We start from the raw sequence: 20,279 nt of genomic DNA, 5'->3' as shown, positions 1-20,279 counted from the left end.
GCACTGGGTTTTATCCCTGGACTCCAGAAAGCTCATCTGCTGCCTGAGCTAGTATGTTCTGATCCCCTTGGGCCCAATTCTTTAGTTGTGCCCACCTCAACCCATTTTTGTAGTCTGGAGGAGGCCACCTAGCAGACCTGGGTAGGTGGACAAGCCCACCCTCACACTCTCCTACTCCTTCCAGCCCCCCCCCCCCAGGCCTGTGGCAGAGCCTAGGCAGGGGAAGGAGCCTGGACACTGTCCTCCCAGCAGGCTCGGGGCCTTGCCTCCTTTTTCTGGAATGGCTATACCATTTCCTCTGTAATGGCCAATGGTGACTATGTACTCAGGTACCAGGACATTACCGACTAGTCTCAAGAATTCCCTGACACCCTATAGTAGGCAGTCATGCAGCTGGAAAGGGTTCACAAAATTTGCACCCAGCCCCTTTGGACCCCAGGGTGCTTACTACTCCACCTGCTGCCTTAGTGCCACTGACCATGCAAGTGGCTGGTGCCTAGCACATTCCAAGCCTGGAAGGGTGAGCCGGAGCATTGTGCACAAGCACATGCATGGATTCCTGCCTGATGTGCTGAAGGCACTGGGTATTCATGAGGGATCACTAGGAGGGAGCAGTGGGCTTTCCAAGGTAGGGGAGTCTGTTTTCTAAATACCCATGCTAGGGGATGGGATTGTGGCTCAGTGGTAGAGCGCTTGCCTACCATGTATAAGGCACTGGGTTCGATCCTCAGCACCACTAAAAAAATAAATAAATATTAAATAAATAAACAAGAAAGTGGCCAAGGTGTTGAGTTTGGAGACAGCTTCTGCCTGGACAGCTGTGGGGTGTTGAGGCACATACCAGATTTAACTCCATCTGCAAGATGGGACCTCACTGCTCAGCAAAGCACTGCAAAGTACCTGTATGTGGCTCATGCCCCAGGCTCCAAATAGAAGCCATTGTGAAGATGACGCTGGCTATTTTACCACGAGTGTCCATGGCACACACTAAAGGATTATGGGGAAACTAGAAAAGTCTCTGCCTTCTCTGGCCAGGCTAGAGTACATGCCATTCCTAAAGGCACAGGTGCAGCAGAGCAGCACCCCATGCTCCCCAGCCGGAGGCAGGATCAGAGGTCATAGGGACTTGTCTCAGGCCAACCATGGGAAGAGGCCCCATTAGGAGGCCAGATGGAGGGCTGGCAGCTCTGCCACAGAGGACCAGGTGAGAACAGGAGAGAACAAAGCAGTCTTCACTGAGGGGGTCATGTGCTGGGAAGGAAAGGGATGGATCCATGCCCAACATGCCAGCAACCAGGACAGACACAGAGAAGGTGGACATAGGACACTATGGGGAAGGTTTGACCTCTGCTGTTGAGGTGGGCAAAGGGCACACTAGGTGCCCAGCTCTCCTAATGTGAGGAAGGCATGGCAATGTCAGCCAGGAGCCCTGTGTTCCAAATGTACTCATGACAACCAGTGACTGTTTATTGAAAGAAGCAAAGCTGGGGGTGCCACCCTCAGGCCTGGATGTGGCTCTTTGCACTGAAGGCCAGGTAGTAGATCACTAGGCCTATTACTGCGGCCAGTACCTCGGTGGAGACCCAGGGCCCATTCCAGGCACCCTGAAAGAAAAAACACCAAAAGCTTAGCTCAGGGGAGTGGATCCAGTCACCTGCCCTCAGGGCACACAAGGCACATTAGTTAAAGATGGCCCAACAGGTAGAGCTGGGGCTGCAAAGGAAGAGAACTTTCCCTCAACCCCCAACCCTCTAAAAAGAGGTGTGCCACATATTAAGTGTTCCCCTGGGAGTAGGACACTCACCCTATGGTCCACGCTGACTGTGAACAGGGGTGGGATGATTGAAATGTCCTCATTATTTCTCTGAGCCTGCAAGGGAGGTACTGGGGTCAGGGAACACTTAATGGGTTGTCTAGGTGGGGTGGAAAGGGACAGGAAAGGCAGGAGCACAGAAGAACAAAGGAGAGAAAGGAGGAAGTAACAGGTGGGGCGAGTGGAGTAGGAGCACAGGAAGACACCCACCCAGCCCATCCTGCTCCACATGAGTGATCTCCCTAGAGGGCTGAAGCTGCAGGAGGGCAGGGCTTGCCCTCCCTCACTGGGGCCTCCAAGCAATACTTACCTTCCTTAGGAGGCTGTAAGACTCCTCATCGAAGAATCTGACCTCATAGGTGCCTGCATGGGCGCTCTTATGGTCTAAGCTCCAGGACACCTGGTTGAGTGTGTTTGGTAGGGGGTGGGCACAGTGGACACCTGAGGGGCCACCCTACCAATGCTGACACAGTATCAATACAGGCAGCCTTCAAGTCATGCTCATGAGCAGGTAGCCTTCCCTGACCCTTGGCTCAGCATCCCTTACCTGATAACGGCCCACATCCTGGCCCCTGGTGACAGGGAACTGTTTTCCACTGACATCAGCATAAAGAGCCATGTTCTGGATGAGGAGACAAAGGGAGAGTCATCATCATCTTCTGTGGATGCAGGCAGAGACCCCATCGTGTTACCTACAGCAGTGTCAGGAATGTAGGCAGGGAGGCCAGGCCTATCTGGGGGTTGCTGTGTGCTTGGTAGGGGCCACCATGTAAGAACCATAAGGACAGGCCTACCATAACCTGGAGCTGTATTAGGAACCCAACCACTGCCCTGTCACTGTCTTTTCTGTCTCTTCCTGGGGGAAAATAGGTCAGATCCGCAGTATGGCCTGGCCCAACTTGATCCCCCATAAGTCTGTTAACTGTGAACAGGAGACCCATGATGAAAACGTCCTTGTTATTTCTCAGCACCTAAAACGAAGATGCTAGGGTCAAGGAGTGCCTAAGAAGCATTTAACTCAAGGAGTGTTATAATTTAACAAACACCCACAAGGACACACTCTTGCAAACAACAACCAGAAAAGGGAGGGAGGGGCCTGACCCCAGCCCTTTCTCACGTTCCAGACATTCATGTTTGAAACATGGGTATCTCTGTAAGGTTAGTGCATGTAGGGAAAGCAAACATGAGCAAGTCAAGAAATGCTCTTAAATACTCGCTAAGATCTGTCCTTGCTGTGCCCTTATCTCTCCTGCACCCCCAAGAATTGGAATCCTTATTCTCCCTGTCAACATGACCCTTGGGTCAGATTTTGTCAACTGCCAATGAGGAGAATCATTCCACTCCACACCCTCCTGACTGAAGCCCCACTGTCTCACCTGAACCCTGTTCTTGCATGTCAGGGAGATCTCCACGATGAAGACAGTCTCGGTGGAAATGACGGCATCTGAAGTGGTATAGTAGGAAGGAGTGATCTGGGGCTCCACACAGGCCTCTGCTGCAGGGAGGAGACAAAGCTGGCTTATGTGTGCTAGGCTAGTCTGCCCCAGCTCTGCCTCCCAGGCCCAGTCAGCTGAGGACACACAGGTCCTTCTGCCCCTGTCAGGTGTGGACTGGGGAACCAATCCCAGTGCTCATGCATAAGTACAGTGAAAAAGGGGAGTCTGATGGCTATGAAGGCAGGAAACAGTGGGGCAAGAAGACCTTCCTGGTCAGCCAGGTAAAGAGGTGGACCTCAATGCAATGACAAGGGAAGAGAAAGTGCATGTATTTGAGGAGCATGAACAGGCTGGATTCACTGCACCACTCATGTTAGTTTCTGGACCTACGAAGGGGAAGCCATATAACTAACCTACCTGGGCATGGTACACCCCAGCAGATCAGGGAGCCAGGCTAGCCTCAATGTAGAGCCATGAACTGCCCAGACAACTTACTGAAAGCATCCTCAGCAGAGACACCAAGCAGAGTGGTGGCAAGGTACAGGAGCTTTCAAGATAAGGAAAAGGGTCTGGGTTCCCAGCTGGTTGACAGAAGGCCAAGAATAGCCTCAGTAGTTCCCAGGGTAAGCAAATGGGAGGGGCTCTGGATTCAGGCACACAACTTGTCCCTGTAAATTCAGCAGCCCAGAGAAAAAGGAGCCAGCTGTAGCCATCTCCATACCCACAGACAGCCACAGGAAAAGAAGAGTGCTACCTATGTCAGAGGGCACGAAGCAAACACTACCCTAAGCGGAAAAGTTCTCAACCAACTGCTCTCTGAATGTGATGACCTGGCAAAATGATGGCTTAAATTAAGGAAGTCAAGAAAAGACTTTGGGTCTGGACAGCAGAAGGAAAATGCCTACAAATGGTAGTGAAGGATGGTTCTCAGGGGCCAGATATCATAGCGTTCTGTGTGCATACTGTGAAGCCTCTGAAAGGTTTTATAGTCAGGTTTATCCTTTTAAAAAATTCCTGGCTATGGCCTTGGGGAATTCCTGAGGGGTGGGTGGGAAGGGTATGGGCAGGGAGGCCAGTTAGGCTGATGCTGGCCTTGAAGTATTCAGGAAACTGTATGGTCAAAAGGCAGTTCCTGCCCAGTCTAGGCCTCCACACCTGATGCAGCTACTGCCAACAACCTCATAAATACACTGGACTCACCCCCCCACCGAGGTGTTAAAGAGTCACTCACGGATGTAAATCAGTGAGACTGTGGCTCAGCTTAGCTGAGAACCCTAGGATGAACACACCAGAGTGTCAGGGAAAGTCAACAGCTCCCTAACTTGCCTGGTGCTCTTGCTGTCCCTTGTCTGGACTGTCCTTGCTCCTTCTCACTTAGCTCTCACTTTCCTGGGGAAGCCTGGCTTGCACCGCACAGGCTCAGGTGGTTCCTCTCTGCCAGCCCTGTTTCTCACCGTTATTGCTCCGTGCTATATAGCCTTGCTCCCGTCCCACTACCCTCTGAGACAGGGAGCAGGAGCAGGAGCAGGGACTTGTGTCACCTTCCCTGTTGGAACTGGTGGCCAAGAGAACGATGCTGGCATTGGGATTCTCCCATGAGCAGACGAGAAGGATGTCTGTTTCTTCCAGCAGCCCGGCTGCTAGGTAAACGTGTGTGTGGTACGTTGGTCCCTGCACCCCGAGGCCACCTGCCTCTCAGAGGAAGGCCCGGCCGGTAGCCATAAGCCTCGGGAAGGGCCAGACCCCTGCTTCTCCCATACCCCTTCACCCCCCAGCACCACCTGCCGTGGGACAGGCTCGCCAGAAACAAGCTCCGGCCAGGCCGCTACCTGAGCAGCAAGAGAGGCCGGACAGCAGGAGTAGCGCCAGGGCGCCGAGAGATGCCATCGCCGCCATCGCCTCTTCTCTGCCGAGAGAAAAAGAGAGCGAGCTCCCCTAACACGCGGGGCAGACGAGGAAGCGCGACGCGTAAGCGGCTGCGACAGCCAATCGCGCCCGAGCGGGCCGGGTCGGGCCTCGTGACGTCGCTGGCGGCACTGACGTGTCCCCTCCCCGAGCCAGAGGCCCAGCCGGCCGCGCCCCCTACTCAAGATGGCGGCAGCGGTACTGAGGGCACCGGAAGGGGGCGTGGGAACCGGCGCGGCCTCGCGCGTGCGCAATGCTGGACCGGTGCCCTCAGGATTCTCGCCCTGCAGATCTCTCGCGAGAACAGTGTTTTAACATTGGAACCTGCTGCGGCTCTCACTTTCTGTCATGGCGCTGAAGGTGGCGACGGCCGCCGGTGGCGCTGCGAAGACAGTGCTCAGGCCAGCCCTCCTTTGTCGTCCTTGGGAGGTGAGTGGGGAACGGGACACCGGACAGCTGCAGCGCTTGCTGGGGTCCTTGCACCCCATTGGAGCCGGGACAGGGACAGCCGCTCTTTGAGCAGAATGGAGTTCGATTGGCTGCGGGTCTCGAGAGGGGCGGGGAAGAGCGCTGTGCGCCGGGGTTCATTGGCCACCTCTGCTGTCAGTGACGGGATTGGCCAAAGTTGGCCCTGGTCTGGCTCCGCCAGGGGTCTGTATCTCGTGGCGGGGGCTGTGGGTGGGCCGCGGCGGCTGGGTGTCACCTCCTCGGTGTCCTTGTGGGAGCCCTCCTGAGGCGGTCACGTGTCCCGGCCCCGCCTTGTTCATGCCACCTTGGATATCCCGTTCTATACTCAATTCCTCCTGGGTTTCCCTCGTGGACCGCTTTGCCACCTGCCCTAGTGCATGATAATTGGACTTAGCCAGTCACCCCTGATCCCTCCCACATTCTTAGAGTCCCAGACTCCCCTCTCCCCAGGCGCTTGTAATGAAAAGTCAGGGTTTCCGAAGCTGCGGCAGGGGTTGGGGGGTGCTAGAGACTGCAGGGTCTTTGCTTCCTCAGTTCTGCATTTGGTATCTTATTTATTCTGGTCCGATTCTTCCCTTCTCAAACATGTTTGAGATGAGGATAGCTTAGGTCCTGGTTAGCACTACATAGCGGCTACAAGCAAATATTGGCCCTAGGGTATAAGAGGTATAACCTCCGGGCCTTGCTCCCCCACTGACCCACTGCTTGGCCTTAGGCCAGGCTCCTCCTCCTCCTTTGGGTTCCAATTTCCCTTCTGTCCAGTGAAGGGAGATGACTTCTTATTCTCAAAGGATCCTGCAAACTTTGACCTTGCAGAACTCCATGATTTTTGTAAACACTTCCTGTGGATGCTTCCATTTGCCACGGTTCTCCCCTCTGTCCTCTGGGGGAGACTGCTTATGCATTATGAAATTTTCTTTAAAATGCTGACTTCTTCCACATCACCAATGAAAGAACAGCAGCATGTAAAGGATTTCTAGAGTCCCCGATGGTACCTGCAGGCTCTTGGTGAAGACATTTCTCTCCTCCCTGACACCCCCCCCCCCCATGTGTAGGTGCTTGTGGATGCCCTTGGGGTGGTAGTAAGGAACAGCGAACAGTTCATAGGCAGATGGAGCCTTGCCCTGAGACTGGTTGTCCTGGACAAACCTTATAAAGGAACTCCAGATTTAGGGTCCCACTTGTTGGGACCTCCTTGGAAAACATGCAGCCACTATTGGCACTTGATCCAACAGAAAAGTGCCAAAGAGAAGCTATATAGTAAGATGTGGCATGTGGGAGCCCTTCAGCAGGAGCATGCAGCATCCTGGACCCTTGTTTCTGTGGAACTATCAAAAGATGATGGATGATACATGCCTGTGTACATCCCAGCCTGCCTCATACTGGGCTCCTTTGGTAGCTTCATGGAGCAAGCCAGGTATGAGGCAGAACCTTTGTAACCCGCTGAAGGAAGATGCCTGCATCTATATAGAGCAAGGTCAGGGAAGTCTCTCTCTGAAGAGCTCTCTGGGACTTTGGCCAGAGCCCAGTGAAACATCTGGCATAAGAAGCAAGTGTGGGAGAGGTTCAGCCCTGGTGGCATACATAGGCAGGAATGCATAGACTTCAAGCCAGACCTGTTGCAGGCCTTCAGGATACTGGCTCATTGCTACAGCTAAACAGGGCCCAGGAGGAATTAATTGCTGGGAGGTGCAGGGGTCAACCTTATATTCTCCAACAACAATAGCTTTGAACTCTGATCTGAGGGTCTGATAGGGTGAAGGGGCAGTTGTCCCTTAGCACAACCCCTGCTGCCCTATTGGGACCTGTGAACAGCTCACATACCTGCTTTCCAGCAGTCACATGAAATAGGGATTTCAGATGGGACTATGAAGCCATCTTGAGAGTAGCAGATGGTGGATTTGGACTGAGATCTGCCTGGTTGCCATCTATCTCTTCATTTTCTGATGTGCTTGTTCAGTAAGGAAATGTCCCTTGTGTGACAACTCTGGATCAAGCACTTAGAGTGATAAGAGTGACAGTGGGAGACAAGAGAGGCATGACCTCTGCTCTTAGAGGCTGGGAAGAGAGCAATACAGCAGTAAACTAGGGAGGTGTTCCTTAATGGTGGTTGGAAGGGAATAGGTGAAGCTTTGGGAGCCCAGCTTGGCAGCTTTTGGACATCAGGGAAAACTCTCTGGGGGTAGGCCATAAACTGCCTTCTCCAAGCTTGTATTGAGAGACTACAAATAAGATGAATCCAGATGTTGACATGTGCTAGAAAGAAAACAGAAAGTCCCAAGAGTGTTTGTGGCTGCAAATTCATGTGCCACACAGATAATGAGGTACCCTTGGGACTGTGGTCTCAGTTGGTCACCCCCTCCTAGCTTGGGCCAGTGACTGGCATACCTGCATTGCTAGCATTTGGGCAAGTGGATCCCTTGTTAATGCAAGTCAGGTGGACCCAGATGGAGAATGATTAGATTCTATGTGAGCCTTCGGGACTTCTAGTAGAAAGGCACAGCTCTTTAGAAGATGGCCACAGTGCCTCTGCCAATGGCTAGAACACTCTGCTGCTGCCTAGTGGGCAAGTGGCAGGACTTCCCCAAATAACAAAGAGTACCTTGGCTCTGTACCTCCTTGGGTGTGTTCCTAGGTGGAGCACATCAGGGAAGGGAGGAAAGTTCTCCTGCAGCAGGGTCTGGGACACAGGCTTCTCCCTCGAAGACAGTGGGTCACTTCTCAGCACCTGGCCTGTTTGGCCTAGGCAGCTTTTGCTCTGAACTTGTCAGATGTGGCTCTGGCATGGCCAGACAGCTGTTTCCTACTTAGGGGTTGGGGACATTCATCATCCAGGCCATGAAGCAGCTTGCAGTCCTTTACAAAAGCCTTCCTAGAAATTGGTGTCTGTCATGAGTCTTCCAAAAATGGCTGCATTTCCCTATACATTCATGTTTAAGTTTTCTTCTGAAGGGCCATTCCCTAGGGAGTGATAGTCCTTGTCACAGAGCAGCTGGTTGCTATCTTCTCCTTATCTCCCGGTTCTGTTTTTACTGTAGTGACTGTGTGTTGCTTTTGTAATAAGGAAAAATGAGAAAATATGTGATAACATTATTGTTATGGCCCTGTGATTTGTTGTAATGATTTCTGTTTTGCACCACATTTACTTTGCCAATTTTTCCTTGTTGTAGACGTCACTGGACAGCAATAATTGGCCAAAAAAGAATCAAAAGCAAAAAAAGGGGGGGCAGGGGGACACAAAGCTTTTTTTTTGAGAGAGAGAGAGAGAGAGAAAATTTTAATATTTATTTTTAGTTTTCAGTGGCTACAACATCTTTGTTTGCATGTGGTACTGAGGATCGAACCCAGGCCACACGCATGCCAGGCGAGCACGCTACCGCTTGAGCCACATCCTCAGCCCACAAAGCTTTTTTTTTTTAATATTTATTTTTAATTGTAGTTGGACACAATACCTTTATTTATTTATTTTTATGTGGTGCTGAGGATCAAACCCAGGGCCTCACATGTGCTACATGAGTGCTCTACCGCTGAGCCACAATCCCAGGCCGGGACACAAAGCTTTTTACTAAACTGACCCAAGAGCCAAAGGAGGCGTGAAGCATTGGAACAATTTTGAGTAGTGCTTCAAGGGCCAGTCACCGGCAATGGGCTTTAGAGCCAACCTTCCTGGGCACATTGTGTGCTGGTGATGCACAGGTGGGGTTTGTTTGGGCACGTGGGGCTAATCCCTTCTCCCTGTCAAGAGACCTTGGTCAACTTGACTCTCAGGGCTGGACAACCAACACTTTGATTTGGGTTCTCTTTGGCAGGTTCTGGGTACCCATGAGGTCCCTCGGAGGAGTATCTCCTCAGTAAGTACCTGCCCCCCAGGGGCGTGTGTGCCTATATGTGAGTATAGTTGTCCCTATGTTGGGGGGTGCACAAGTTTGTGTGTGCAATTGTGTGCACATGCAGTGTGTGTATACACATATGCATGCACAAGTGCCTGTGCCTCTTTGCTCCCTGCCTTTGTGTCCTTCCCTCTGAGGCACAGTCTCCAGAGGTTACTCATACCTCACCCTTCCCTAAGTTGTGCTAGACATTGTCCCCAGGGAAAAGACCCTGGTTTCTCCATCACAGCCTTGTTCTTCCAACCTTGGCTGATCCATGTCTTCTTCCTTTCTGTCTTCCCTCTAGCAACAAACAATTGTGAGTATTCTTCTTTTCCTCTGAGTTAGATTTGGCGGGGGGGTGTTTTAGTTGCTTTGGGTGGGCCTGGGGGCTGCTGCTGACCAGGGACTCAGATGATCAGTCCTGTTTGGGATGGGGGTACACCAAGCTAGAACCACAAGGTTGGCCAGTGTAGTGTATGGAATCATTGCTGGTGGGAAGAAAGGAACTAGCTTGAGCCCCTGGGTGCTGAGCCAGTGAGCATGTGGGAATATCCAAAGGCCCGTCTTTACCCTCTCCATCTTTCCAGCCTCCGTCAGCTAAGTATGGTGGACGGCACACAGTGACTATGATTCCAGGAGACGGCATTGGGCCAGAGCTCATGTTGCATGTTAAGTCCGTGTTCAGGTATGGAGACCTCAGGCCACTTTTTCTTGCCTTGACCTCTAGAGAAGGTTGTGCCCTAGCTCCAACCAGAGGGCCCTGAGAACTTTGTCCCAGTAAGGGCAGTGAGCCCAGAAGCCACTAGCCAGGACTTTTCCTGAGCATCTAGCAAGGTGGTGACAAGAAAGCCTCCATTCCCACCAGGCTGGCTTGATATGGGAGGGTGGCAGTCCTGCTCACTGCATTGTAGAGCTCAAGCATGTCCTTTTCATTTGGCGTGGGTGGGCCTAGTCCCCTCTCAGCCAGAGCCTGGGCATGTTTCCTGGAAGAGGTATGGGAGGCCCTGAGCCAGCCACCCTGACCCAGCTCTGTCCCAGGCATGCATGTGTGCCAGTGGACTTTGAAGAAGTGCATGTAAGCTCCAATGCCGATGAGGAGGACATCCGCAATGCCATCATGGCCATCCGTCGGAACCGTGTGGCCCTGAAGGGTAAGCTCAAGGGCCAGGTAGGGTTCTACACTGAGTTCTTTTATGTCCAAACCTTTTTTGGGGGTGGGGGGGTGTACCAGGGATTGAACCCAGAGGCACTTAACCACTAAGCCACCGCCCAGCCCTTTTTATTTTTTATTTTGAGACCAGACCTTGCTAATTTGCTGAGGCTGGCCTCAAATTTGTGATCCTCCTGCCTCAGCCTCTCGAGTCACTGGGATTACAGGCCTGCACCACCATGCCCAGCCCAAGCTGACTCTTGTGAGGACCCATGGCTCCAATTTTGGGATTTTTCTGACTAGAGAGGACTCTTGTGCTTAGAGTCTGAATAGAAACTTCTGCATGCCTGCTGGTGCTGTGACTCTGATGAGGATTCTGGTAGCCCCTCCTGAGTCTGTCTTGGTTGGGCTCAGGTCCTCTGCATTCTTCAGCTCATCATCTGCTCTGTAAGGATATTGTGAGCAGTGATGAACCAGGTGGAGCCGTAGGTGCTGGTAGTCAAGTTGAAGAGTATACATGGCAGCTACAGAGTGCCCTAGGCACTCTGGGTGAAGGAAGTCTGGGCAGGGGCAGATCAGAGAAGCAGGTGTTCCTGTTGGGCTGTCAAAAAGGCTTTTCTGCTGGTTAACCTCTGTCTACCTTCTCTTGGTGGCTGCTGGCCTCTGGGACTCACTGGGCCCCTGCTTCCATTCTGGGTGCCTGGGCCACGGGACAGAGCCTGGCGTTTTCCAGGCAGACCCTGACTGCCCGGGAGCCTAGGAGTAATCCCATTTAAAGTCACTTTGATGGTTTTGGCTTGGCCAGCCAGCCTGCTGATAAGCAGGAATGGTCACTTTCTATCAGGGCAGATCCTGGGCAGGGAGTGGTAGGGTCTCCTTGCCAGCTGCCAATTGGATTTATTCATTCATTTAGTAAATATTTACTGAATGCCTGCTATGAGCCAGATGCTTTTCTGGGTCCTCAGAATCCATTGGTAAAAAACCACACATGCATCTATCCTCATTGGAAGTTACATCCTAGTGTTCTGTGAAGTATTCTGATGCTGAAAGCCATCTTTTCCTCCAGTTGGAGCAGCCTTCAGTTCACATCCCCTGGGCCAAGCAAAGGAATTTGGGGCCAGGAGCCCCTCTCCAACCTGCTTGTCTTGTTTTTGTTCTGTAGGTAACATCGAAACAAACCATAACCTGCCACCATCTCACAAATCCCGAAACAACATCCTTCGGTGAGAGCCAAGTACATGGGGTGGTGGCTCAACGAAGCCCAGGGTTGGCTGTGCCAGCAGAGTCATACCTCCAGCCAGCTGCCATTCAGGCCTAGCCTTCCTCTTTCTCTGTCCCCCTTGTAGCACAAGCCTGGACCTCTACGCTAACGTCATTCACTGTAAGAGCCTGCCAGGAGTGGTGACCCGTCACAAGGACATAGACATTCTCATTGTGCGGGAAAATACAGAGGGCGAGTACAGCAGCCTGGAGCATGAGGTGCGCAAAACCAAGTGACCGGGGCTGGGGCTGTAGCTCAGTGTAGAGCATTTGCCTAGCATGTGTGAGCACTGGGTTCAATCCTCAGCACCACATAAAAATAAATAAATAAATAAATAAATAAATAAAATAAAGGGTATTGTGTCCAACTACAGCTAAAAAAAATTTTAAAACAAAACAAAAAACAGGTGACCCTGTTGGATTATGGAAATCTGGGGATATGCTCAGTCAGGGTCAATGTTGAAGAGAGACCTTAAGGAACCACGAAGAGGTGGTCCCCAAAGGACAAGGGTTGTACCTAAGGGAGAAGCCAGAAGTACTCAGCAATAGGGCTATGTCCCATAGCACCCCCCATTGTGCTGTTCACTAATCTCCTGGCCCTTTCTCAGAGCGTGGCAGGAGTGGTGGAGAGCCTGAAGATTATCACCAAGGCCAAGTCCCTACGCATTGCCGAATATGCCTTCAAGCTAGCCCATGAGAGTGGGCGCAAGAAAGTGACAGCTGTGCACAAGGCCAACATCATGTATGTAACCTGATCCTCCTACCCACTCTTTAGTCATCCCTCAGGCAGTTGGAGTGGCCTGTTTTCAGGGACTCGGGGTCTAGGACAATGTCTACCCTCCAAGGGTCCACACCCAAGAGTGTATCCTACTGTCCCTGAAGTCTTTGGCTTCACCACAGAACACACTTAGTGGGACAAAATTATGCACATTTTGCAAATGGAGGGGTAGGTTAGAATTTAACCTTCAGGCCCTCTACATGCCCTGTTCTTCTGTCTGTGATGATGGATCAAGCTGGTGTCCTTTGTCCCTCCTCATCTCCCTCCAGGAAACTGGGTGATGGGCTCTTCCTCCAGTGCTGCAAGGAGGTGGCTTCCCGCTACCCCCAGATCACCTTTGAGAACATGATTGTGGACAACACCACCATGCAGGTAGTGGATCCACCTAACTCCACAACTTCCTGCCCTGGGCACCCTGGGCTTCTCACACTTAGCCCCCTCCTTGCTCCACAGCTAGTGTCCCGGCCCCAGCAGTTCGACGTTATGGTGATGCCCAATCTCTACGGCAACATTGTTAACAACGTCTGCGCAGGGCTGGTTGGAGGTCCAGGCCTGGTGGCTGGGGCCAACTATGGCCATGTGTATGCTGTGTTTGAGACGGTGAGTGCCTGGATGCCACCATCTTTCTCTTACAGCAGCCTTGTTGGATTGTTAATTCACACCCCTCATAATGGTGTGTAAACATGAGCACTATCTAAATCCCAAATATTTCCAGCCCCCCCAAAAGAAAACACTTCATCCATGAGCAGTCTCTCCTCATTTCCTCTCCCCAGCACCTGGCATCCCTTCATTTGCTTTCTATCTAGAGTTATGCCTCTGCTAGGCACGTCACATGAGTGGAATCATCTGCCCCTACGCCCTTGATGTTTTCCATCCACTCTACTTTGTCCTTCCTTTTCCAGGCTACAAGGAACACAGGCAAGAGTATTGCCAATAAGAATATTGCCAACCCCACAGCCACACTGCTAGCAAGTTGCATGATGCTAGACCACCTCAAGTAAGTGATGTCCCAGTACCCAGCCATGAGCCTCCTGGCCAGCCCTCTAGGCCATGACAACCAAAGTCTGGCTCTTCCCTCTCCTAGGCTTCATTCTTATGCCACCTCCATCCGCAAAGCTGTCTTAGCATCTATGGACAACGAAAATGTAAGGCTCCTCTTGTCCCTTCCTGGCCCCATGCTGTGGCCTTCCTTCCTCTAACCCATGTTGAGCTGCTGTGACCAACCGGAGAGGCTGAAGTCAGTGACCAGCATTGACTGTGTTTCCCAAGGGGAGGGTGGTACCAGGTAGGCTTCTGGGCCTTAGCTGGTACCCCTACCCTCCTGGTGGCATTTCCAGGCCCTGCAAGCTACAGGAGACAGTGGGCAACCCTAATTCACCCTGAGGTGGGGGCAGGTGTTGACATGCCTGATGTACCTAAACTTCCCATCTTCTACAGATGCACACCCCAGACATCGGGGGCCAGGGCACTACCTCCCAAGCCATCCAGGACATCATCCGCCATATCCGCATCATCAACGGCCGGGCTGTGGAGGCCTAGGCTCTCCCTGGGGCTGTCAGCCCATTCCTAGATCCGCCTTCTCACTCCAGCACCCCCAGTCAGCTTGGTAGGCAGACCCCAAAATAAACCCACTTCTGCCCCAGAACTCAGCCACGTGACTCCCTTACTCCAGGATACTGGTATTTCTGTTCACGCTTTATTAAGAAAGAAACACATACTTTCCCACCAGAGGATCTTCCAGGAGAATTGTGGGCAGAGAAGTTCTGAGACATGGGCCTGGCCCTAGCATTTCTCTCTCCTGCCAGGGGTGGGTAAAAAAGCTGGCATTCAGCAGGGTAGGAGAGGGTAGCTCCTACAGGGTGGTGAGAGTCACCCCACTTTCCCTTAAGGCACTGAGAGTTAGGGGTAGAGCCAGGCCCAACCCTGTTGCCTACAGCTACAGTAGGACCTAGGGGTTGAGCCAGGGATGCTGGAGGCAGTCGGCGGCGCTGGCCCGCTTTTCAGGGATGTACTCCATCATGGGCAGCAGGAAGGCGCTGAACTGTGTTGCCTGTTCCAGGGGCCACTCATACTTCTCCATGAGCACCTCATACAGACCCCAGTGCTTGAGGTTGTGGATGTGCCGCAGCTCTCCTGGGGGGCCAGGCAGCATTAGGCACTTGGACTCTGCTAGGAAAGTCTCTGGCTTTCTGGGAACCAGTGTTCCTTCTATGTAAGAACCCAGGGTCCATGTCCCACCCTTTCCCCAGCCAGGTGGCCTGAGCCCACTTGGTCCCCACCTCTTCGGTTGAAGAACTCTCGAGAGTAACGGCCTGACAGAGCAAAGGCTGGGGGGATGTCACCTAGAAGCTCCACGATGTGAGCAATGTGGTCTGTGGGCAGAGAGGAAGTTGGCTAGTAGGCAGGTGGGCAGGAGGCCCCAAGGCCCCAAGGCTGAGCCCAGGGCCTGCCTCCCCTACCCTCATCACGACTGTAGTCTTCTCCTGAGTGAGGCTCAAACAGGTAGTCACCAGTGGCCAGCTCGAAGGCCTGGAATGAATGGGGAAGGTGAAGCTGCTGGCAGGTAGACTGGCCCTGGGCGTGAGGGCAGCCCAGTCAGCGTACCATGCATGCTGTGCTCCAGATGTCTGCCGGGGGCCCATACTCAGCACCGATCAGTACCTCCACAGCCCGGTACTGCCGAGTTTGGATGTCTTCAGTGAAGTGCTTGTGCTGGAGGCAACGGGATCCCTGGGGACAGGAGCTGGGGCCCAGGATGGCCTGCCCCATAACCCCCAGTCCTACCTCTGGTTCATGCACCCAGGAATTTTGTGGAGCCTACTCTGATCCTTAGGGTCCCCAGGTGTGTGTGTGTGTGTGTGTGTGTATACACACACGCACGTGCGCGCGCGCACGCACACACACACACACACACACACATTTTCATCCCCACCTGGTGGGCTGAGGCTGGATCCCTTCCCAGTGACCTCTTGCCATGGGCCCATTTCTGCTGACTGCACAGGACCCTGCTGGTTGGGGCCAGCAGCAGGAAGCAGCCCTCAGCTCTGTTTGAGGGTACTGCTATGTGAGCCCATGGCTATACCAATGGGTCCTGTGCCCCACAGGCCCAGTTAGGGCTCCCCAAGAACAGCTTGCCTCCCCAAGGTGCTCATACCACCCAGCAGGCGTTGCCCAGATCTGCAATCTTGATCTTGATCTTGTCTGCATTTTGGGGCTCCAGGGGGTTCACCAGGAGGTTTGAGGCACCAAATGGTGCTGGGAATGAAAAGGGAGAGAAGTTGAATGGCTCAGCTCCTCCTGTCCCTGCCTGCCCACTGCCTCCTGTTCCCCACACTTACTGCTGGGTGACAGGAGTCCCCCTGTTTCACGCTGATTGGACGAGCCTGAAAGGATGGAGCAGGAGGCCGGCGAGAACAGGGAGCCTGAGAAGCCAGAGGTCTGCGAGCTGGGGCTGAGACTGCGGTCACCCCCAGGGGCAGGGGAGGTGGAGGCTGGGGAGGTGCCAGCCCTGGTGCCCCCAGGATGGCAGCCTGAGGAAGAGGTAGAGCCGCTGCCCCCCTCTAGTCTCGATCCAGAATCTGGGGAGATGGGGCAGAGGTCCTCATGAGCAGACAGCCCATGGCCTGTGCACACACTTGGCAATCCAGTGCCCTCCCGGCCACTCACCCTCAGCCTGGGCTGCAGCCTCCATGGCCTCCAGCCTCTGTAGGTCTCGCAGCCGCTCCTCCAGCAGCCGCTTCTGCTGTTTCCGCTTGCGCCTCATCTTCTTCCTCTTATTTTTGGACAGCTTACCAGTCTGCCGCCAGAGTCAGGGTCACCCCCAGGGTTCCCATCCCCCAGCCAGTCTGACAGTGGAAGCTTCCCTGTCCAGCCCAGAACCCAGGAGTCCCCTGGATGGCAGAATATGGTGCCACTACCCTCTGTTCACCCCTTGACCTCACCCATCTCCTTACCTCCCCTCCTGTCCCTGCACTTATTCCCTAAAGCTCTGTAGGTTGGAGTGGACATCATGGGCCTGCCCCTAGACTGTTCTCTCTCCCCTTCCAGGCCCAGCAAGGGTGGCCTGAAGTAGCCAACAGAGGAAGATGCAGCATCTTTCCACTGAGGCAGTGTTGGGCCCAGTGACCACAAAAGGCAATTTGGAGTACATGACCCACCCTGTGTATCACTGGTACCTGGGCCACCCAATGTTTTTGGCCAGCTCTGAGGAGATGGCCTCCCCTGACATGGATGGGGAGAGGGCACAGGTAGAGAGGAGTGCCCGAACTTACCAAGACCTCCTGGGGGGCAGTGCTGACTGGGGATGCAGTTGGGGTGGAAGGAGAAAAATCAGTGGAGATTCAGTCAGGGACTGAGTGCCTAGAGGCCTGGACCCGGCCCTGCACATGCCTGTGATACCTGTGGAGCGGGATGGCGGTGGGGCCCCTGACTGCTGCCACTCTGTGGCCTCTGCTGCCAGGCGCCTGATGTAGGCATCACCCACACACAGCAGGATGTTTTCAGGCTTGATGTCCGTGTGGATGATCTTACATTTGGTGTGGAGGTAGTCTAAGCCATGCAGCACCTGGGAAGAGCCACATCTGAACTCCAGCATCCCCTCCCAGGCTAGGCCAGGCAGCTGGGGGGATAGCACTCACCTGCCTCACAATGCTCTTCACACAGGGCACAGGCAGACCCTGGTAGTTGGACTTGATGATCCATTTGAGGAGCTGGTGGCCCAGGACCTCCAGCACCATGCACACATCTGGGCACTGGAGTGAAGGGTGGCCAGCGAGCACACAGCTGGGGCACACGCCTTGCCCACCCTCAGCTGAGAGGGGAGAGCAACAAAGCTCAGGCTCCACAGAGGTGGAGGAGGCAGTGCTTGCCATAAGCAGTCTTGGTGGCCACCCCTGTCTTGGTGTTATTATTTACAGTGTCCCTGTCACCATCAGAAGTGTGCCAGTGGGATGCTATGTTTTATGGTCATCCTAGAGATGGCACTGGAGGAGCAGATATGCAGTCCTCAGGCTAACCCTACTCCTATGCAGAGATAGGCCTTTTTGGGTAACCCCAGCTATTTGGGTGTAATTCAAATCCACAGATCATCAGCAAGCTGGTTACCCACTCTCATGCCCCCCATAGCAATACAAATGCCCAAAGGGGTGAGACTATTTTGTAGTGTTCCTGGGAGAAATAAAGCCCTTTGGTACAGATCAGCAACTGAGGCCCTGGTAGTTAGGAAGGCAGAAGCTGGCCCTTTGCTGCTCTGCTCATCCTACAAAGGATACGAACTCCATTCACCCCCGAGATCCTGAAGTCATCAATGAGCTGAACGATGGTCTCTCTTTTGGGGTCACTGGGGTCACTGTCCCGGACCTGGAACAAAAGCCAAGGGGCCATAGATGCCTTCAACCCACCCCTCACCAGTTGCTCCCCTTGGCAGTCCCTGGATGGAAGTACAGGGATAGTGTCTGGCCCCACTTTATGCCCTAGCTGGGTCCCACTGGAAGGAAGAAAAGACAACCCCTTCACCCCGTGTGATCTTCAAGGTTCTCCTACTGCAGAGCCAGCTGGAGCCTGTGCCTCTTGTTGTCCTGTCCCACTTAGCAGAGCCCCAGCAGGCCTTGCACCCACATTGCCAGGCCCAAGGCAGTTCCCAGGAAGCCAGAGCGGTAGGGAGGTGCCTCACACATTTCAGGAGCTTGATCTCATCCACAGCTGTCTCAGTGTAGTGCCCAGCACTCTTCACTACTTTCAGGGCTACGAAGCGCTTGCGCCTGCAATACCAAGACCCTTGTCAGCTGCCGGCCATAGTGGTGGCCTCAACCAAGCCTAAAACAGGATCCCAGCAAGCACCGGGTCCTGGGGACGGAGGGGCCACTCACTGGATGTCCCAGCAGAGCCAGACGGTAGAGAAGTGGCCCCAGCCCAGTTTTCGCACCACGTGGTACCGCCCATTGAACAGGTCACCGATCTTCACTGGGTAGTAGCCACCTGCCAAAGAGAGCCAGTAGATCATCGTGGGGGTGTCTCCCTTCCTGTTCCCCAGGACAGCCATCCCTACCAGCCACCCAGCACACGTAAGCCCAGCCTTCAGGCACCCTTTTCCTTCCAGGTTGACCTGAGCTCCTTCATTGGCAATCTGGCCACATGTACCCAAGATCGGCCTCACCCTTGCAGTAGTCCTTGGGGTCTTCCTGTTCCTCGTCATCAGAGCCCAGGAGCCCCTGAAGCATTGGAGGTGCTGGTGTAGCTGGGGCTAGTTCAGAGCCTGAGGACTCAGGCCCACAGGAGGCTTGTGAGCTGTGGGTGGAATGGGCGGGCAGTGAGTGCTTGAGGAGCCAGGGACCCTGGACGGCTGGGCTAAGCCCTACCTGCTGCTGCTGCCGCCACTGTCGCCTCCACCGCCGCTGCCGCCCGCGCTGGCGCTCATCCCAGCCTTGTGGCCCGCGGCTCCGGTGCCCTGGGCGGCTGCTCCTGTGGGGCCTGGCTCTGGCCCGGGCATTTATAACCTCGGCTGCTGATCTCACTCGCCTTTATAAATAGCCTCCCAGCTGCTCAGCTGTGGGCAAGGTATGTGGTGCGGGGAGGGGGCGGCGCGGCTGACGGTGGCCCGGAGAGCCCGGTCCCCAGGCTGAGGTCCCCTGCTTCACCCACGCCCCAGGGGAAAAGGGGGCCGCTGTGCCGGGTACACATAGAGACTCAGTCCCTAAGCTGAGTCCCCATGCCCCAGGACCAGCTGGGGGGGCCTTTACATGAAGACGAAGCAATCCAGAGCCCAGACCAAGGCGCCTGCACTCCAGGGCTGGCTGCTGGGGGCCTCCCATGAAAGGATGTAGTGACCAGGTCCTCAGGCTGAGCTCCACCCCTTCATACTGCAGGCCACCAGCAGTGCTTTTGGAACTTTTGGAGCATTCTGGGAGTCCTGGAGGTGACCTCTCCCAATCCTACTAGGAACCCATTCTCTGCCCACTCCTAGTCCTGTTTCCAGTTTTTTATAGGCCCCTAATAGAGTGGGAGCCCAGATCTCCCCTGAGTGTTGTGTCTCTGGGGTCCCCCTGACTGAGGGAGTCAGGGGCGGGACCTGAGAGTGACTCATTCCTCCTCCAGAATTGTACCACTGTGGAATGCATGACCTCCCTTCCAGCTCCAGGGCTGGCTACCTGGCTTTCCTATTTCTGCCAACATTTGTCAGGTGCCCACTGTGGGCCAGCACTGACCTGTCTACCTTGGGGAACAAACAGCCCACAGCCACTGCCCAGGGGCTGGAAGGCAACAGAAGGAGCCTGTGGCCTTAAAGCTGCATCCTGAGAGACCAAGAGGAATTTCGTCCCCAGAAGTATCCAGGGCAGTACAGAGCACATCTATGGCTGAGGCCTGCAGACAGAATGTGCTGGAGACCTCCACATGCTGGCCATGCTTTAGCATGGCTAGGAGCTGGGGGGATAAGAGGCTTTGGTGGCTGAGGGGCCCTGCCTGGAATCTGTGGGTGCCAGTGTAGGGTTCCAGTGAGGCTGACAAGCACTTTTGCTTTTAGAAAATGCACTGGATGCTTCTAGAAAAGAATAGAAGGGCTAGACTGGAGGTAGGAGGCAAGTTTGGGACTGCTGGGGCT

At 54.0% G+C, this 20,279-nt stretch overlaps 3 protein-coding genes across 5 annotated transcripts; 1 reads left to right on the top strand and 2 right to left on the bottom strand.

Moving 5' to 3' along the window:
- Positions 1 to 1,443: 1,443 nt before the first annotated feature.
- On the bottom strand, positions 1,444 to 5,217 carry Ssr4 (signal sequence receptor subunit 4). 2 transcript variants are annotated; one of them, XM_027921693.2, is made up of 6 exons: positions 5,079 to 5,217; positions 3,190 to 3,305; positions 2,361 to 2,435; positions 2,124 to 2,213; positions 1,805 to 1,870; positions 1,444 to 1,604 (listed from the first exon to the last, which is right to left on the bottom strand). In XM_027921693.2, exons 1-6 carry the CDS (start codon positions 5,143 to 5,145, stop codon positions 1,500 to 1,502), a joined length of 519 nt encoding a protein of 172 aa, XP_027777494.1. In that variant the 5' UTR covers positions 5,146 to 5,217; the 3' UTR covers positions 1,444 to 1,499. The 2 variants fall into 2 exon arrangements, with proteins under 2 accessions (XP_027777494.1, XP_027777493.1); XM_027921692.2 differs by having other exon boundaries at positions 3,190 to 3,308; positions 5,079 to 5,212.
- Positions 5,218 to 5,437: 220 nt separating this feature from the next.
- Idh3g (isocitrate dehydrogenase (NAD(+)) 3 non-catalytic subunit gamma) lies at positions 5,438 to 14,327 on the top strand. Of its 2 annotated transcripts, XM_027921690.3 has the most exons (13): positions 5,438 to 5,583; positions 9,432 to 9,473; positions 9,799 to 9,810; positions 10,082 to 10,179; positions 10,533 to 10,645; positions 11,807 to 11,867; positions 11,991 to 12,123; positions 12,513 to 12,646; positions 12,952 to 13,054; positions 13,136 to 13,282; positions 13,585 to 13,679; positions 13,767 to 13,827; positions 14,120 to 14,327. In XM_027921690.3, exons 1-13 carry the CDS (start codon positions 5,503 to 5,505, stop codon positions 14,219 to 14,221), a joined length of 1,182 nt encoding a protein of 393 aa, XP_027777491.2. In that variant the 5' UTR covers positions 5,438 to 5,502; the 3' UTR covers positions 14,222 to 14,327. The 2 variants fall into 2 exon arrangements, with proteins under 2 accessions (XP_027777491.2, XP_027777492.2); XM_027921691.2 differs by lacking the exon at positions 9,799 to 9,810.
- Positions 14,328 to 14,356: 29 nt separating this feature from the next.
- Srpk3 (SRSF protein kinase 3) lies at positions 14,357 to 20,092 on the bottom strand. The gene is made up of 15 exons (XM_027921743.2): positions 20,020 to 20,092; positions 18,837 to 19,103; positions 18,550 to 18,658; positions 18,354 to 18,441; positions 17,953 to 18,040; positions 17,320 to 17,426; positions 17,081 to 17,246; positions 16,954 to 16,979; positions 16,349 to 16,478; positions 16,021 to 16,260; positions 15,837 to 15,937; positions 15,287 to 15,394; positions 15,142 to 15,211; positions 14,962 to 15,054; positions 14,357 to 14,815 (listed from the first exon to the last, which is right to left on the bottom strand). The coding sequence occupies exons 1-15, from the start codon at positions 20,090 to 20,092 to the stop codon at positions 14,631 to 14,633; spliced, it is 1,851 nt and encodes a 616-aa protein (XP_027777544.1). The 3' UTR covers positions 14,357 to 14,630.
- Positions 20,093 to 20,279: the final 187 nt, after the last annotated feature.

The sequence above is a fragment of the Marmota flaviventris genome, chromosome X, assembly GCF_047511675.1.
Source record: "Marmota flaviventris isolate mMarFla1 chromosome X, mMarFla1.hap1, whole genome shotgun sequence".
Classification (NCBI taxonomy): Eukaryota; Metazoa; Chordata; class Mammalia; order Rodentia; family Sciuridae; genus Marmota; species Marmota flaviventris.
Note: the sequence above shows the minus strand (reverse complement) of the source record. Positions and strands in the feature narration are given on the sequence as shown.

Excerpts from the sequence above, each read along its gene's own strand:
- Ssr4 (XM_027921692.2), bottom strand. The coding sequence starts at position 5,145 with ATGGCGGCGATGGCATCTCTCGGCGCCCTGGCGCTACTCCTGCTGTCC. Across the intron at positions 2,436-3,189 it reads CATGCAAGAACAGGGTTCAG|AACATGGCTCTTTATGCTGA; the intron begins GTGAGACAGTGG and ends CTCCTCATCCAG. Across the intron at positions 1,605-1,804 it reads CAGTCAGCGTGGACCATAGG|GGTGCCTGGAATGGGCCCTG; the intron begins GTGAGTGTCCTA and ends TTTTTCTTTCAG.
- Idh3g (XM_027921690.3), top strand. The coding sequence starts at position 5,503 with ATGGCGCTGAAGGTGGCGACGGCCGCCGGTGGCGCTGCGAAGACAGTG. Across the intron at positions 12,647-12,951 it reads GTGCACAAGGCCAACATCAT|GAAACTGGGTGATGGGCTCT; the intron begins GTATGTAACCTG and ends ATCTCCCTCCAG. Across the intron at positions 13,055-13,135 it reads TGGACAACACCACCATGCAG|CTAGTGTCCCGGCCCCAGCA; the intron begins GTAGTGGATCCA and ends CTTGCTCCACAG.
- Srpk3 (XM_027921743.2), bottom strand. The coding sequence starts at position 20,092 with ATGCTAAAGCATGGCCAGCATGTGGAGGTCTCCAGCACATTCTGTCTG. Across the intron at positions 16,980-17,080 it reads ACCGCCATCCCGCTCCACAG|TCAGCACTGCCCCCCAGGAG; the intron begins GTATCACAGGCA and ends CTGCATCCCCAG. Across the intron at positions 15,055-15,141 it reads AGACTACAGTCGTGATGAGG|ACCACATTGCTCACATCGTG; the intron begins GTAGGGGAGGCA and ends CTCTGCCCACAG.